The 11,527-nt window shown below is 44.5% G+C and overlaps 1 protein-coding gene across 1 annotated transcript in view; it reads right to left on the bottom strand.

Moving 5' to 3' along the window:
• The window catches only part of TIMM44 (translocase of inner mitochondrial membrane 44), a 102,069-nt gene extending 98,543 nt beyond the window's left edge, over positions 1 to 3,526 (bottom strand). The window contains exon 1 of the mRNA XM_075202561.1: positions 3,419 to 3,526. Coding sequence (XP_075058662.1) covers positions 3,419 to 3,526 — 108 coding nt within the window. The remainder of the gene's footprint in view (positions 1 to 3,418) is intronic.
• Positions 3,527 to 11,527: the final 8,001 nt, after the last annotated feature.

The following is an 11,527-nucleotide window of genomic DNA, read 5'->3' as shown; positions in this document are numbered from 1 at the left end:
ACCCGGGGGCCGGCGTGCCAGTGAAAATGGCTCCGCGTGCCACGTCTGGCACACGTGCCGGGGGTTGCCGACCCCTGCCCTACAGCATCCTTTGAGAGGCCAATCCAAGTGTGAAACCTCCAGTATTGCTAGCCATCCAGGTTCTGGTAATAATGACCTTGGCCAACATCAATAGATAAATGACATATGGCACTAAAGTATTATTTACCAGTAAGCCTGACAACAAGTTAATATGTAATACACATACATACGGATGCAGATATTTGGACAGTCATGGTCAGATTGCGTGTTTCACTGAATTTCTAAGTAACAAGTTAACACAACCTATGCACATTTTCAATTACAACTACCATTTATTTTCTGAATTTAGAAGAGTGAATAAATAAAAACAGTTAATGCGGAATCAAAAACAAATTGGGACCCTGTCAGGCGGTACACACTATCGTCTTTATTGGCAGAAATTACAGCTTTCAACTATTTCTTGTAGCCAGCTAAGGGGGAGATTCAAGTTGAGGAGGAGCTATTAAATTTCTGGCCCGTGATGCTCATAGTACCTAGAAATATGGCTCGATTAAAGTTATTCGATCGATTAACACATTTGGGGGTAAATGTATTATGCTCTGATTTTTTCCTCTCGCCGGAAATCGGCGACTTTGCAGCTAAAATTTAAAGCGGCGATGGCTTGTTAAGGCAAGTTTGCCTTTACAAACCATCGCCGCTTTAAATTTTAGCTGCAAAGTCGCCGATTTCCGGCGAGATGAAAAAATCGGAGCATAATACATTTACCCCCAAATGTTTGCCTTTACAAGCCATCACCGCTTTAAATTTTAGCTGCAAAGTCGCTGATTTCCGGCGAGATGAAAAAATCGGAGCATAATACATTTACCCCTTGGTGTGTAAAAAGAGGTTTCCGACAGTGTAAATTTTAAGCGGTTTACTAACTACTTACTCAGTAAGTCATCAGACTCCCGCAGACATAACACAGACGCATCCCTGAGCAGAGCTAGGACTCGGGGTGCACCAGATGATCCCCGGAAAGTTCCAGGGTGATAGCGGGGTGGCTCTCCCTGTCGCAATTCGGGAAGCTATGTCCCGTGGCTCCATGAATGCTGGGGGGAATAGTGCCCCCCTGCGCGATTATGAAGCAGTGGGGGTGGCTCCACCCACAGTGGTTAGGACTTCAAGGTCCAGGTACAGACAGCTTGCTGAGGGTAGTAGCCGGGCACCTCAGCATGGGACCACCACTAGGTCACAAGAGGGACATTTGTCTGGTAGGCAGGGGATGTTTCTCACTGATAAGAAGGGGGAAGTAGGTATCACATTCAGGAGGTGGATTCTAGAGCAACTCCTCAGCGCTGGCACCTGTCAGTTAGTGGGTTCGAGGGCAGGAGGCACAGTGCAGCCAATGTTATTCAGTCCAGATTTAGGAGCAGTTCTAAATGTGAAGATAGGGCTGACAGGCAACAGGGTTCGCAGGTACAGAGGAAGTTTGCATCTCATGGTTCGCTGCCCCATTTTCTAGCAGTAACAGATCTCTCCCAGCAGATGTCGGTGCTATCACTGATGAACGGGATGCTGGGTCGATGCGGCCATTTCTAGGTGCTGTCAGGAGGGGAAGGTCAGCTGGGCAGCTCCGAGGACAGTTCTGTATGTACAGGTGAGTATGAAATGTTTGATTTACCTGATGTACAACCTGTTTGCTCTGACTGCTATAGCTCGAGTGTGGAATCTTACCGCTCTGAGGCTTGGTGCCAGAAGATGCTTAAGAGTTTGCGCAAGCATTTTATAATACGCGAAGATGGTCGTGCACTAGCACGGCTATAATTCAAGGAGTCAGGGTTGTGGTCCAGGATACGATATATAAAGCCATGTACATAGATATGTTTTCGGTCACAGAGAAGGTGGTGACTGAGGCCCTCATGCAAGGTGGCAGGGATGAGGCTAGCTATAAGTCATATAAGAATTGACTGACGACATTAGTTTCTTTGGGAATTCAGGGAGACTTCTATCGCGGTATCTCAGCATTATACCATAACCCAACAGCCTCAGTATTAGCCAATGGCTTCACCTCTACTCCTTTTACTATACACAATGGCACCAGACAGGGATACCCGCTTTCCCCCCTTCTATTTGCCCTCATTATGGAACCCCTTGCAGCACGCATACGAAACAACCCCGATATTACTGGTATACCAACCTCCGCTAGAGACCATAAAATTGCTTTGTATGCTGATGATCTTATCACTGACTAACCCTCATATTATGCTCCCGAATCTTATAAAAGAAATTGACACATACAGCTCCCTATCCCACTACAAGATTAATGCTGACAAATCCGAGATTTTGAGTTTAAATACTGCGTCCGCGGAAACTCAGACACTCAAAACTAACTTCGAATTTAGGTGGCAATCTAAACAACTCAAATATCTAGGCGTATACCTAACCAAATCTTACTCCCTTACTCCCAACTTTATGCTGCTAATTTCCCAAAGCTCATTAACACAATAAAAATATGATGGCCATGAGAGCTGGGATATAGAGACGTTGCGTTATGATTGAAGGTGTCCCAGGATGGTTGGGGGGACATTTCCCAGGGAGCAATGGGGCACCGGCAGCCGCGGTGTGGCAGAATTGGCACACCCTTTCCGGGATAGGACCGCTGCTACCCCTTTAACAAGACCAGTTGCTTACGCCTAGCGGCATGTAGGTTCTCTCACACCTGCCTGTGGTGTGGGGGTAGTAACCCCGCCAAGTCTTGTAATAGGTCTGTCAGAGGTGGAGGAGCGGGTAACCAGCCCTCCGCCAGTGCTGTGGAAAGTCGCATCCCCAATTAATGTTGTGGGTCTGAGTAGTTGGCTTGACTACTACCCATTTTAGGAAGAAGAGTGATAGGTTCCTTCACAGGTTTCGGTTAATTATTGTGGGTTCAGTTAAGACAGCTGAGGTAGTGAACCTGAAATCTGCCAGTTTATTCTCAAACTTTTGGTGGCCAAAGTGCTCAAGGAGACTGCACTCGGCCAAATGAGTGGGCCTTTTCAGATCCATCCTTGTCGGTAGGGGAGGTTCCCAAGAAGGCTGTGGGAAAGTTTTGGATGATTCAGCACCTTTCCTTCTCGCAAGGGGTATCTGTGAATGACGCTATCCCTGAGAAGTTGTGCAGTGTGGTGTATCAGTTTTTCGAAGAGGCATTAGATATGGTGGGCCCGGGGCCCTTCTAGCGAAAATAGACATTGAGTTTCCCTACATGGGTTTCAGACTGGATGATAGATTAGATGGATAAATGTTTGAAATAGGATGCACGGTTTCCTGCGCATTCTTTGAATGTTTAAATATCTTCCTGCACTGGTGCGTCTGTGCCGACACCGGCCATCATTGTGTCGCACATTATCTTTATGATTTTCTTGTAGTAGGCCCTAACCTGCAGGGAGATTTTGTTTTCAGTGGTGACCTTATTCCATGCACTGGGTGTCCCGGTCGCGCACGATAGGATGGAAGGTCCTACTACATAGCTGTTGTACTCAGGCATCGAGATTGATACTGTCTCGGGCCTCTGTTGACTCCCGCTGGACAAGGTTAGGAAGCTGTGTGGGCTTATAGCAGAGATTCTCAGGTCTGCAGGAGTGATTTTGAAACACACCCAGTCCATACTGGGGCTTTACAATTTTGCTTGCTGTGTGATACCAATGGGGTAAGTGTTCTGTTGAAAGTTGAAAATGGCGACAGTGGGGCGCAAGCATTCTCACTGTGGGATTCTGCTTTCTGCTGAGATCCGAGTGAATTTGGCAGCTTGGAATCTCTTCCTGCAGGATTTAAATGGGGTGCATTTGTGGCCTGTTCCCCCTGAGTCTAGCCAGGAGTTGGAACTCTTTACGGATGCAGCTGGGGGTGTCGGTTTTGGGGCTTCCTTCGCAGGGGAGTGCAGTCCGGCTGGACTGCTAACTTGGTTCTCCTAGAAATCTTACCGATAGTTGTTGCAGTGGAGTTATGGTCAGCCAGGTTTGCTGGAAAACAAATTTTCTGATGTGACAACCTGGGAGTGCAGGCCATTAAAAGGCAGGGCCACTTCCCCTCCAGTGATTACCTTGTTGCGCAGGTTGATTTTGCGATGCTTGTCTTATGACATCTGCTTCTGGGCGCAGCATTTTCCCAGTGTGGAGAATGCGATGGCGGACGCATTGTCTCGGGGCCAGTGGGATAGGTATTGAACGTTGGCTCCCGAGGGATCGATAACTGGGTCACCTTGTCCTGCTTATGTCTGGCAGATTGTCAACCCGACATAGAGGGCCTGGCTGAATCATCATTAGCTCCTGCGACCCGGACAAAGTATCATATGGCTTGGCAGGAGTGGTGCGCTTTCCGGAACCATGGCTATGGCACTGTTGGGCATAACCGAATGCTAGCATTTGTGTGGGAGGGGTTTCGGCCGGTGAGTCCAAAGCCATGGCTGGGCCCCTGGCGGGAATCTCTTTCTTCACCAGGTTGCCCGGGGAGGCGGTTTACACCAGAAGCTTCATTATATCCAGGGCTTTAAGGGGTTGGGCAATGGAGCGGCCAGCGCTCCCGGACCGGAGGAGTCCCATTAGTAATGCTCTCTTGTCAAACTTGCTGGAAGCTGTTCAGAAAGTTGCGTGTGATGCTATGTTTTACATTACCTTTGTGATGCTATACATCGGGGCTATTCGGGTAAGCGAAGTAGTAGCCTCTTCTAGGTCCGCTCCCTTGTTATCCCCTGCCAGCTAGGGAGCGGATGCTGGGTTAAACTGGTGCCAAAGGAAGGCTTCGCTGTCTGTCCTGTTGTAATACTCCGTGAGGTTGCTTGCCTGTGGCCGGTGTCCGCAGTTCCGTGGCTGGTGCATGGTGATGGTTCACCCATCACCAGGTACCAGTTTTTGGTGGTGTTCCATCGAACATTGGTCAAGCTAGGTTTGCACGGGGCCCAGTTCGGCACCCATTCCTTTAGAATTGGGGCCACCACGTCTGCAGGGGTGGGTGGCTCTACTGGGCTGGCTATTCAGGAGCTGGGTAGGTGGAAAACGAATGTGTATAAACGTTATGTGCAGCCTTATCTTCTAACCTGAAAACTTTTCTCTCCTGTTCTATATACTGCTGAGGTGGCAACAGTATATATAGGGTTTTGGCTGCTTGTGGCCTTTCGAGGCCGGACGCAAATGGATTTCTCCATTTTTTCCTCTAAAAAGTGGGCCTGATTGGCACTTGGCACCACACGGTGTTATGGTTTTACCTTCACTTGAATCTCCCGCTAAGTCTTTTTTTCATCTTTTCGCCTCGTAAGCTGTGCACTCTTGGTATGATGTGCTGCTGTTGAGGCTGAGTGTATGAGGTTCTCCACTTGTCTCTCTTTCGTATTTCTTTTTAATTTTCCTTTCGGGTTGCTCCACTCAGAGTTCCTGCTCATGTCACTGATAGGATATTGCCGCTAATTTGGTGCACTAACGAGTTGGTTTCTTTCCTGCCTTACAGACCATCGGACCCGGCTGCGGATATCGGTTCTGGGGCACTCATATGTTCATTGGTCTGGTTTGCATAGGGCAGCTGGAGATACTTCTGCTTTCTCGGGGCGGTGGTAGTAACGTGGATAGGTCATAAAGGTTTACGATGGCCAGGGTTTAGGGAGCTTCTGGAGGCTAATGTTCCTAGACAGGGGGTCCCCCATATTTTGGTGGTACATCTAGGGGGGAATGATTTGGGTCACTGTAAGTCTGTGGACCTGATTTTACTGATTCAGGATGATCTGGAGTGGGTTTATGCCTCCTAGTCTTCCCTTCTGATATGCTGATCTGATATAGTGCCAAGGAGCATTTGGCATTCCTTTCCTGATGGGCGAGTGGCCAATGAAGTTAGGAAAAAAGTTAATTCCGTTGCACGTTTCACTCGCTCTGTAGGTAGTTTGAGGATTGAGCCCACAGCTCATGAGCCGTGATGGTGTACATCTGAGCGATGAGGGCATAGTGTTGTTTGTAGGGAATGCTTATGAGAGTTTGTCAGCAGTAGATGTAGGTATGGTGACGGGCCTCGGGTCTTAGAGATCCGGGCGTGGCCGGAAAACGCAGTGCAGTCGACAGCCAGTGATTCGGACGCACATTACGGTAGTGGGCATGCTTAACCGGCCTCTTCGACTTAATCAGCGGTAGTCTCGGTTCAGATATCAGCCCCTGTGGGTTGGCCTGTGGTTGCGTTCCACTTAGCCTCGAAGGGTTGCGGTTTCTGTAGTGCCCGGTACGCGGAGTCACGCTAAGGTAGATATGTGGCCCGGGGTGTGATTGGTTGTCCCCCACTTGAACCCAAGGTGTGATTAATTATCCTCCAGTTGATGAGGTACCATGGTTATTGCTGGGACGTTCTGGTTATGCCTAGCGAATGTCCTACTGACTGCTCTTTTTCTCCAACACCATATTTAAAATAATAAACTATTTTAATTTTGCCACACTCAAGTCTTGTGTCCATTATTTAAGGTAATAAGCGTTAAATAAGCGCAAGAATGTAAGGGAAGTCAAGATATCAGCCGTTAAGCCTTTTATAGATTTGTGATTGCTACCCCAATCCAATGAAATAATGGCTCCTATGCATTTTTCAATTAGTATGCTATTTGCTGACTACATAATTTTACAATTCAACTTGCTGTATCCCTTTACTAATAAAGTAGTCTGTATGACAAAAGTGACAATTTAATTTTCATTCATGGGTACACACTGTTCACAACTATTTACGGCATTTCTCTTGAGGTGATCCACAAGAGCATTTATAGGATCATAATTGTGTTTCCAACATTAGCATTTATTTATAAAGTACAATTTGCCTTGTATCTGTGAAGTGCAGCAATTCTATTGTAGTTCGTATTTTAGAGCAGACTTGGTGGCATAGTGCATAGTGTTTAGTTTGGTACCAGTATTTAGATTATTGTAATCATCTTGTTATAGCGGTATTTAATTACTCACTATATTCATTATCATTATCCCAATTGCAACAGATACCCTAACTGGCGTCGTGTGACGCTACCAAGGCATGTTTTGCTTATTAGGAGATCGTTTTTCATTGGAAGTCCTTTTGATTAACATGCAGTTGGTCCAATCCATGATTATTTACATTAATACACTAAAATTGCATTTTATCTATTATATACATATATCTTTATTGTTGGAATATTATTACATTACATTAATTGTAGTGACTGTCTAGAATCTTATCAACATAGAAGTAAATATGAATTATATCATCTATATTAAATATTGTTACATTTTAACATTATTTCTTAGGGTTATTAATCATTTCTACCTTTGATTTTGAATATGAATGTGTGTTTAAAATACACTGATAGATTAATTTGAGAAGATATATATGACTAAATATACTATAGAACACATTGTGCATTGCAATTAATATAGCATCTCTTGTGGTGTGAATAGTATCTATTAAAAATTAAGAGTGCTACTAATAAAGCAAAGTGAATTATGATTATTGTATCATCTCTCCTGAATGGCATCTATTAAACTATCATAGATAAGTATACATAACAATAAATAGAGTGAAGTATGTAAAGCAATTGTCTATATTATATATATTGTGACAGAAGCGCTGGAAAAGAAGTAAATGGCAGGTACATAAGTCCTAGATTCCTGTCATTTGTATTTTAAAACAACAGGAAGATTGTTTGTGTCTGAGGTAAAGCTTCTCAAAATGTGTTTCTCAGCTTCAGGAACGTCTGGTAAGGGTACCTGGTGTTTTGTGTAAAGTGTGGGCTCCATACAAATGGCCCAGTTAAGATCTTCTGGTCTGCAGCCTCACAGCAGACTAATTAGGAGCTGCACCTGAGTGCTGTCTGTAAAAGGTTCAGCTCTGACTCAATCATTCTCTCATTGTCTGAGGAGGTCGTCAGATGTCTCCTGAGAGAAACTGCAAATTATGCTGCGAGTTCCATTTGATTGGTTTGTGAGGGACACTAGGCCACTCATTCTAGAGAGGGTATTCCACTGTGTTAGTTAGTAGTCAGATGGGTAGGATTTTGTTTATGTTTTACTCTGTTCTGCAAACTGGTGAATAAAAATAGCTGTGGTTACTGAACCTGAAACACTGGATTTGTGTGATTTTCTGGCTGAAGTGCAACCGTCCACGCCAGAGGACGGCATCCCCAATACAACAGTGTCACACATGGTGGAGAATGCGAGCATTTCAGCCAAAAAGAGACTCTGTGAAAATTTAAACAGAAAGGACCCAAATTTTGGAAAAAGACTGTATCACAAAAATGTATGAACTCCAATCCCAGACATCACCAGCTGATTAAAAATATTCTGCTCATTACCTGCACCCAGATATAACATGGATGATATAGTCAAAGCGTTGATACAAACTTCTGCGGTCCAGCAGGCAGCTATTGTTGCTCAGCAGAAAGATACCCAGGTGAGGCTACTAGCCATTGAGGAGTTCCAGAGACATCATCACCAAAATCGCCAAGACCTAAAAGAGGTGATGCAGTCTTTAGCAGCCTGGTCTGGCAAGGCTTCCCTGGAGGCCACAAGAAGCTCCAGCTCTATACTGGCTAGTCATTTTCTTTAAAACATGACCAAGTACAGCGCTCACAGATGCATGACGTACTCACATCACTAAAAAGTGGTTACAACCTAAGACATTGACTGTCCCCCAAAATGTTGAAAGAATTGTGATAGTTGGCTATCTAAGGTCCCTGCCTATAGTTCTGTGCAAGTGGAAAAGCCATGGGAACCCCAAAACAGCAGACCACTTTGTGGAGATGGTAGAGAGCTATCTGGCAGCCGAGGAACTGATGAGTATACCCCAACGGCCCCGAATTCCACTACGCTGATCTCCAGTGACTTCTTGTAAGACTGCTCCAGGGGAAAAGGGTGCTAGGCGGTGGAATGAACTGAAACATACAGAGACTGAAAGTCGGGAACCGGGAGATTGGCCAGTTATGTCAAGAAGGTCCCAGCCTTGATTGAAATGTGATAAGATGTTTTAGGTGTGATGAATTAGGCCATATTGCTGCTAATTATTCACTTACCTCTGAACCTTTGCAATGTGATACTACTTATGTAGGGTGCAGAGTGTCTTTCTTTGCCCAGCTAGCCTGCACTGCAGACGACATACTGAGCCAGACAAACAAATGTGTAAAGGCTCTACTAGATTCTGGTAGCATGGTGACACTTGTGAAAGCAGAGTTGGTGAGCTCCTTGAAACATCAAGCGGAAAGTGTTGGGGTAACCTGTGTACATGGCATACTTGACTACCACTATATGTTGACTACCACTGAAGTCAACATAGAAACACAGTGTTCTTCTGTGGTATTTACGGTTGGATTAGTTCCTAGTTTGGGATTTAATGCAATAATAGGGCGGGATTTTTCCCTCTTCTGGAAGCTGTGGGAAACCCAGTTGGTTAGACAAGCAAATAGTCCAGACCCATGTTATAATGTTACAGACACAGTGGTGGTGGGAGTGATCCCAGAATCTGATATGTTTCTTTTCTCAAATATGCTTACGTTCTAGTGAAGGAGGAAATGTTGTTGAACCAGTTGACTGTATTCCTGAACTTGAAGTAAGAAAAGATATGTTTGCCTTAGAAGTTAAAGGACACCACTCTGTTGAAGGCAAGAGAAAATGTAAAAGCGGTTGATGGAAAACTCCAAGAGCTCGACAGTAGGTTGTCGTGTCCGCTCATGGCAATGAACTAAGGGTTGTACAAAAACGGTGAGGATATTATTGAACAGCTAGTAGTACTTAAGGCTTATAGGAGAACGGTGCTAGACCTGGCTCAAGGTCACATAACTAGAGGTAGAAAAAAACCTCAGTAAGGATATTGCAGCATTTTTTCTGGCCAGGAGTCCATAAAGATGTGTCTGACTACTGTGCATCGTGTCCTGAGTGTCAATACCATGCTGCTAGGCCACACTTTAAAAGTCTGCTTGTCCTGTTAACCATTATTGAGGTACCGTTTGAAAGGATACCCATGGATTTGGTAGGTCCTTTACTAAAGTCTGCCTGGGGCACCAATATATTCTAGTGAAACTAGATTATGCTACAAGGTACTCAGAAGCAATCCCGTAACGCAATACATCGACAAAAGATATTGCTAGGGAACTCTTACATATATTTAGCAGAGTCGAGATTCCTAAGGAAATCCTCACTGACCAGGGTACTCCTTTTATGTCCAGAAGTATGAAAGATCTGTGCTGCCTGTTTAAGGTCACTCAACTAAGGACCTCTGTGTATCTCCCGCAGACTGATGCAAGAAAGAACGTTTGCAGTGGTACAAATAGTAAGAGAGCACTTGGAACAAGTCCAACTGGCACAACAAAAGGTGAATAACCGTAATGCCCAAGTGCGCACCTTCGCTCCCGGGGACAGAGTCCTTGTTTTAGTGCCTACCGTAGAAAGTGAATTTTTGGCTAAATGGCAAGGACCCTTTGAAATAATGGAAAGAGTGGGGGAAGTTAATTACAAGGTATATCAGCCAGGGAAAAGGAAGCCGGATCAGATCTACCATGTAAACCTTATAAAATCTTGGAAAGACAGAGTAGCTTTGTCCGCCACCCTGGTTTCCCCGGCAACCACTATACCTTTGGTTCCAGAAGTAGTAGTAGCTAACACCCTCTCAGTTGCAGAACAGCATGGGGCTAAAGAGTTTTTCATTAGAAACAGAGACTTATTTTTGGATACACCTGGTAAAACAACAATCATTAAACATGATATAGTCACTGAGCCAGGGGTTTAGATTAATCTGAAACCCTATAGAATACCAGAGGCCCAACGGGAGTTAGTGTCTAAAGAAATTATTTTTTTCTAGAATTGGATGTAATTGAAGAGTCACATAGTAAGTGGTGAAGTCCTATTGTGCTCATTCCGAAGCCTGACAGGAGTTACGTTTCTGCAATGACTTTCATAAACTAAATAAGGTATCTAAGTTTGATGCATACCCAATGCCTCGAGTGGACGAACTAATTGAAAGATCGGAAAACAAACAGTAGAATTTTCATTGGGCGCTCCACTAGGGTTAATGCACAAGATCTTTTCTTTGCATTTCTTCTTTGTTACATGAATAATATATATGGATGAGAGACCTTTACATACGGAACCCATAAGAAAGTGGCACCCATAAGGAGTTTTAAGAAGGCTTGTGGTCTTACGATCAGCTGTAACCATATACGCTGAAGGGGCTTAGTGGAAATGAGAATCACTGGTTGTGTCTCCATTTACACTTTTTTACATTTATCAGGACACGGGGGAAAAAAGAGGAAGGCTTCTATCAAGTGGGGGTGGACCTGATATCATTAATATATGACATATTACACTATGTTTTATATTTCTTTTATTACATGTGAGTCCTAAGAAGGATATTGTGATTCATCTGTTTTTGGGAAAAAAACATTTGAAAGTGGGAATTCAAGTTGATGAACTAATTGAAAAGTGGAGTACAGCACGGTATTTAACCACTCAAGACCTAACCAAAGGGTACTGGCAGGTACCGTTAACAGACAGAGGCAAAGAGAAGACAGCTT

The sequence above is a fragment of the Mixophyes fleayi genome, chromosome 1, assembly GCF_038048845.1.
Source record: "Mixophyes fleayi isolate aMixFle1 chromosome 1, aMixFle1.hap1, whole genome shotgun sequence".
Lineage (NCBI taxonomy): Eukaryota > Metazoa > Chordata > Amphibia > Anura > Limnodynastidae > Mixophyes > Mixophyes fleayi.
This window is presented reverse-complemented; position numbering and strand designations above follow the sequence as displayed.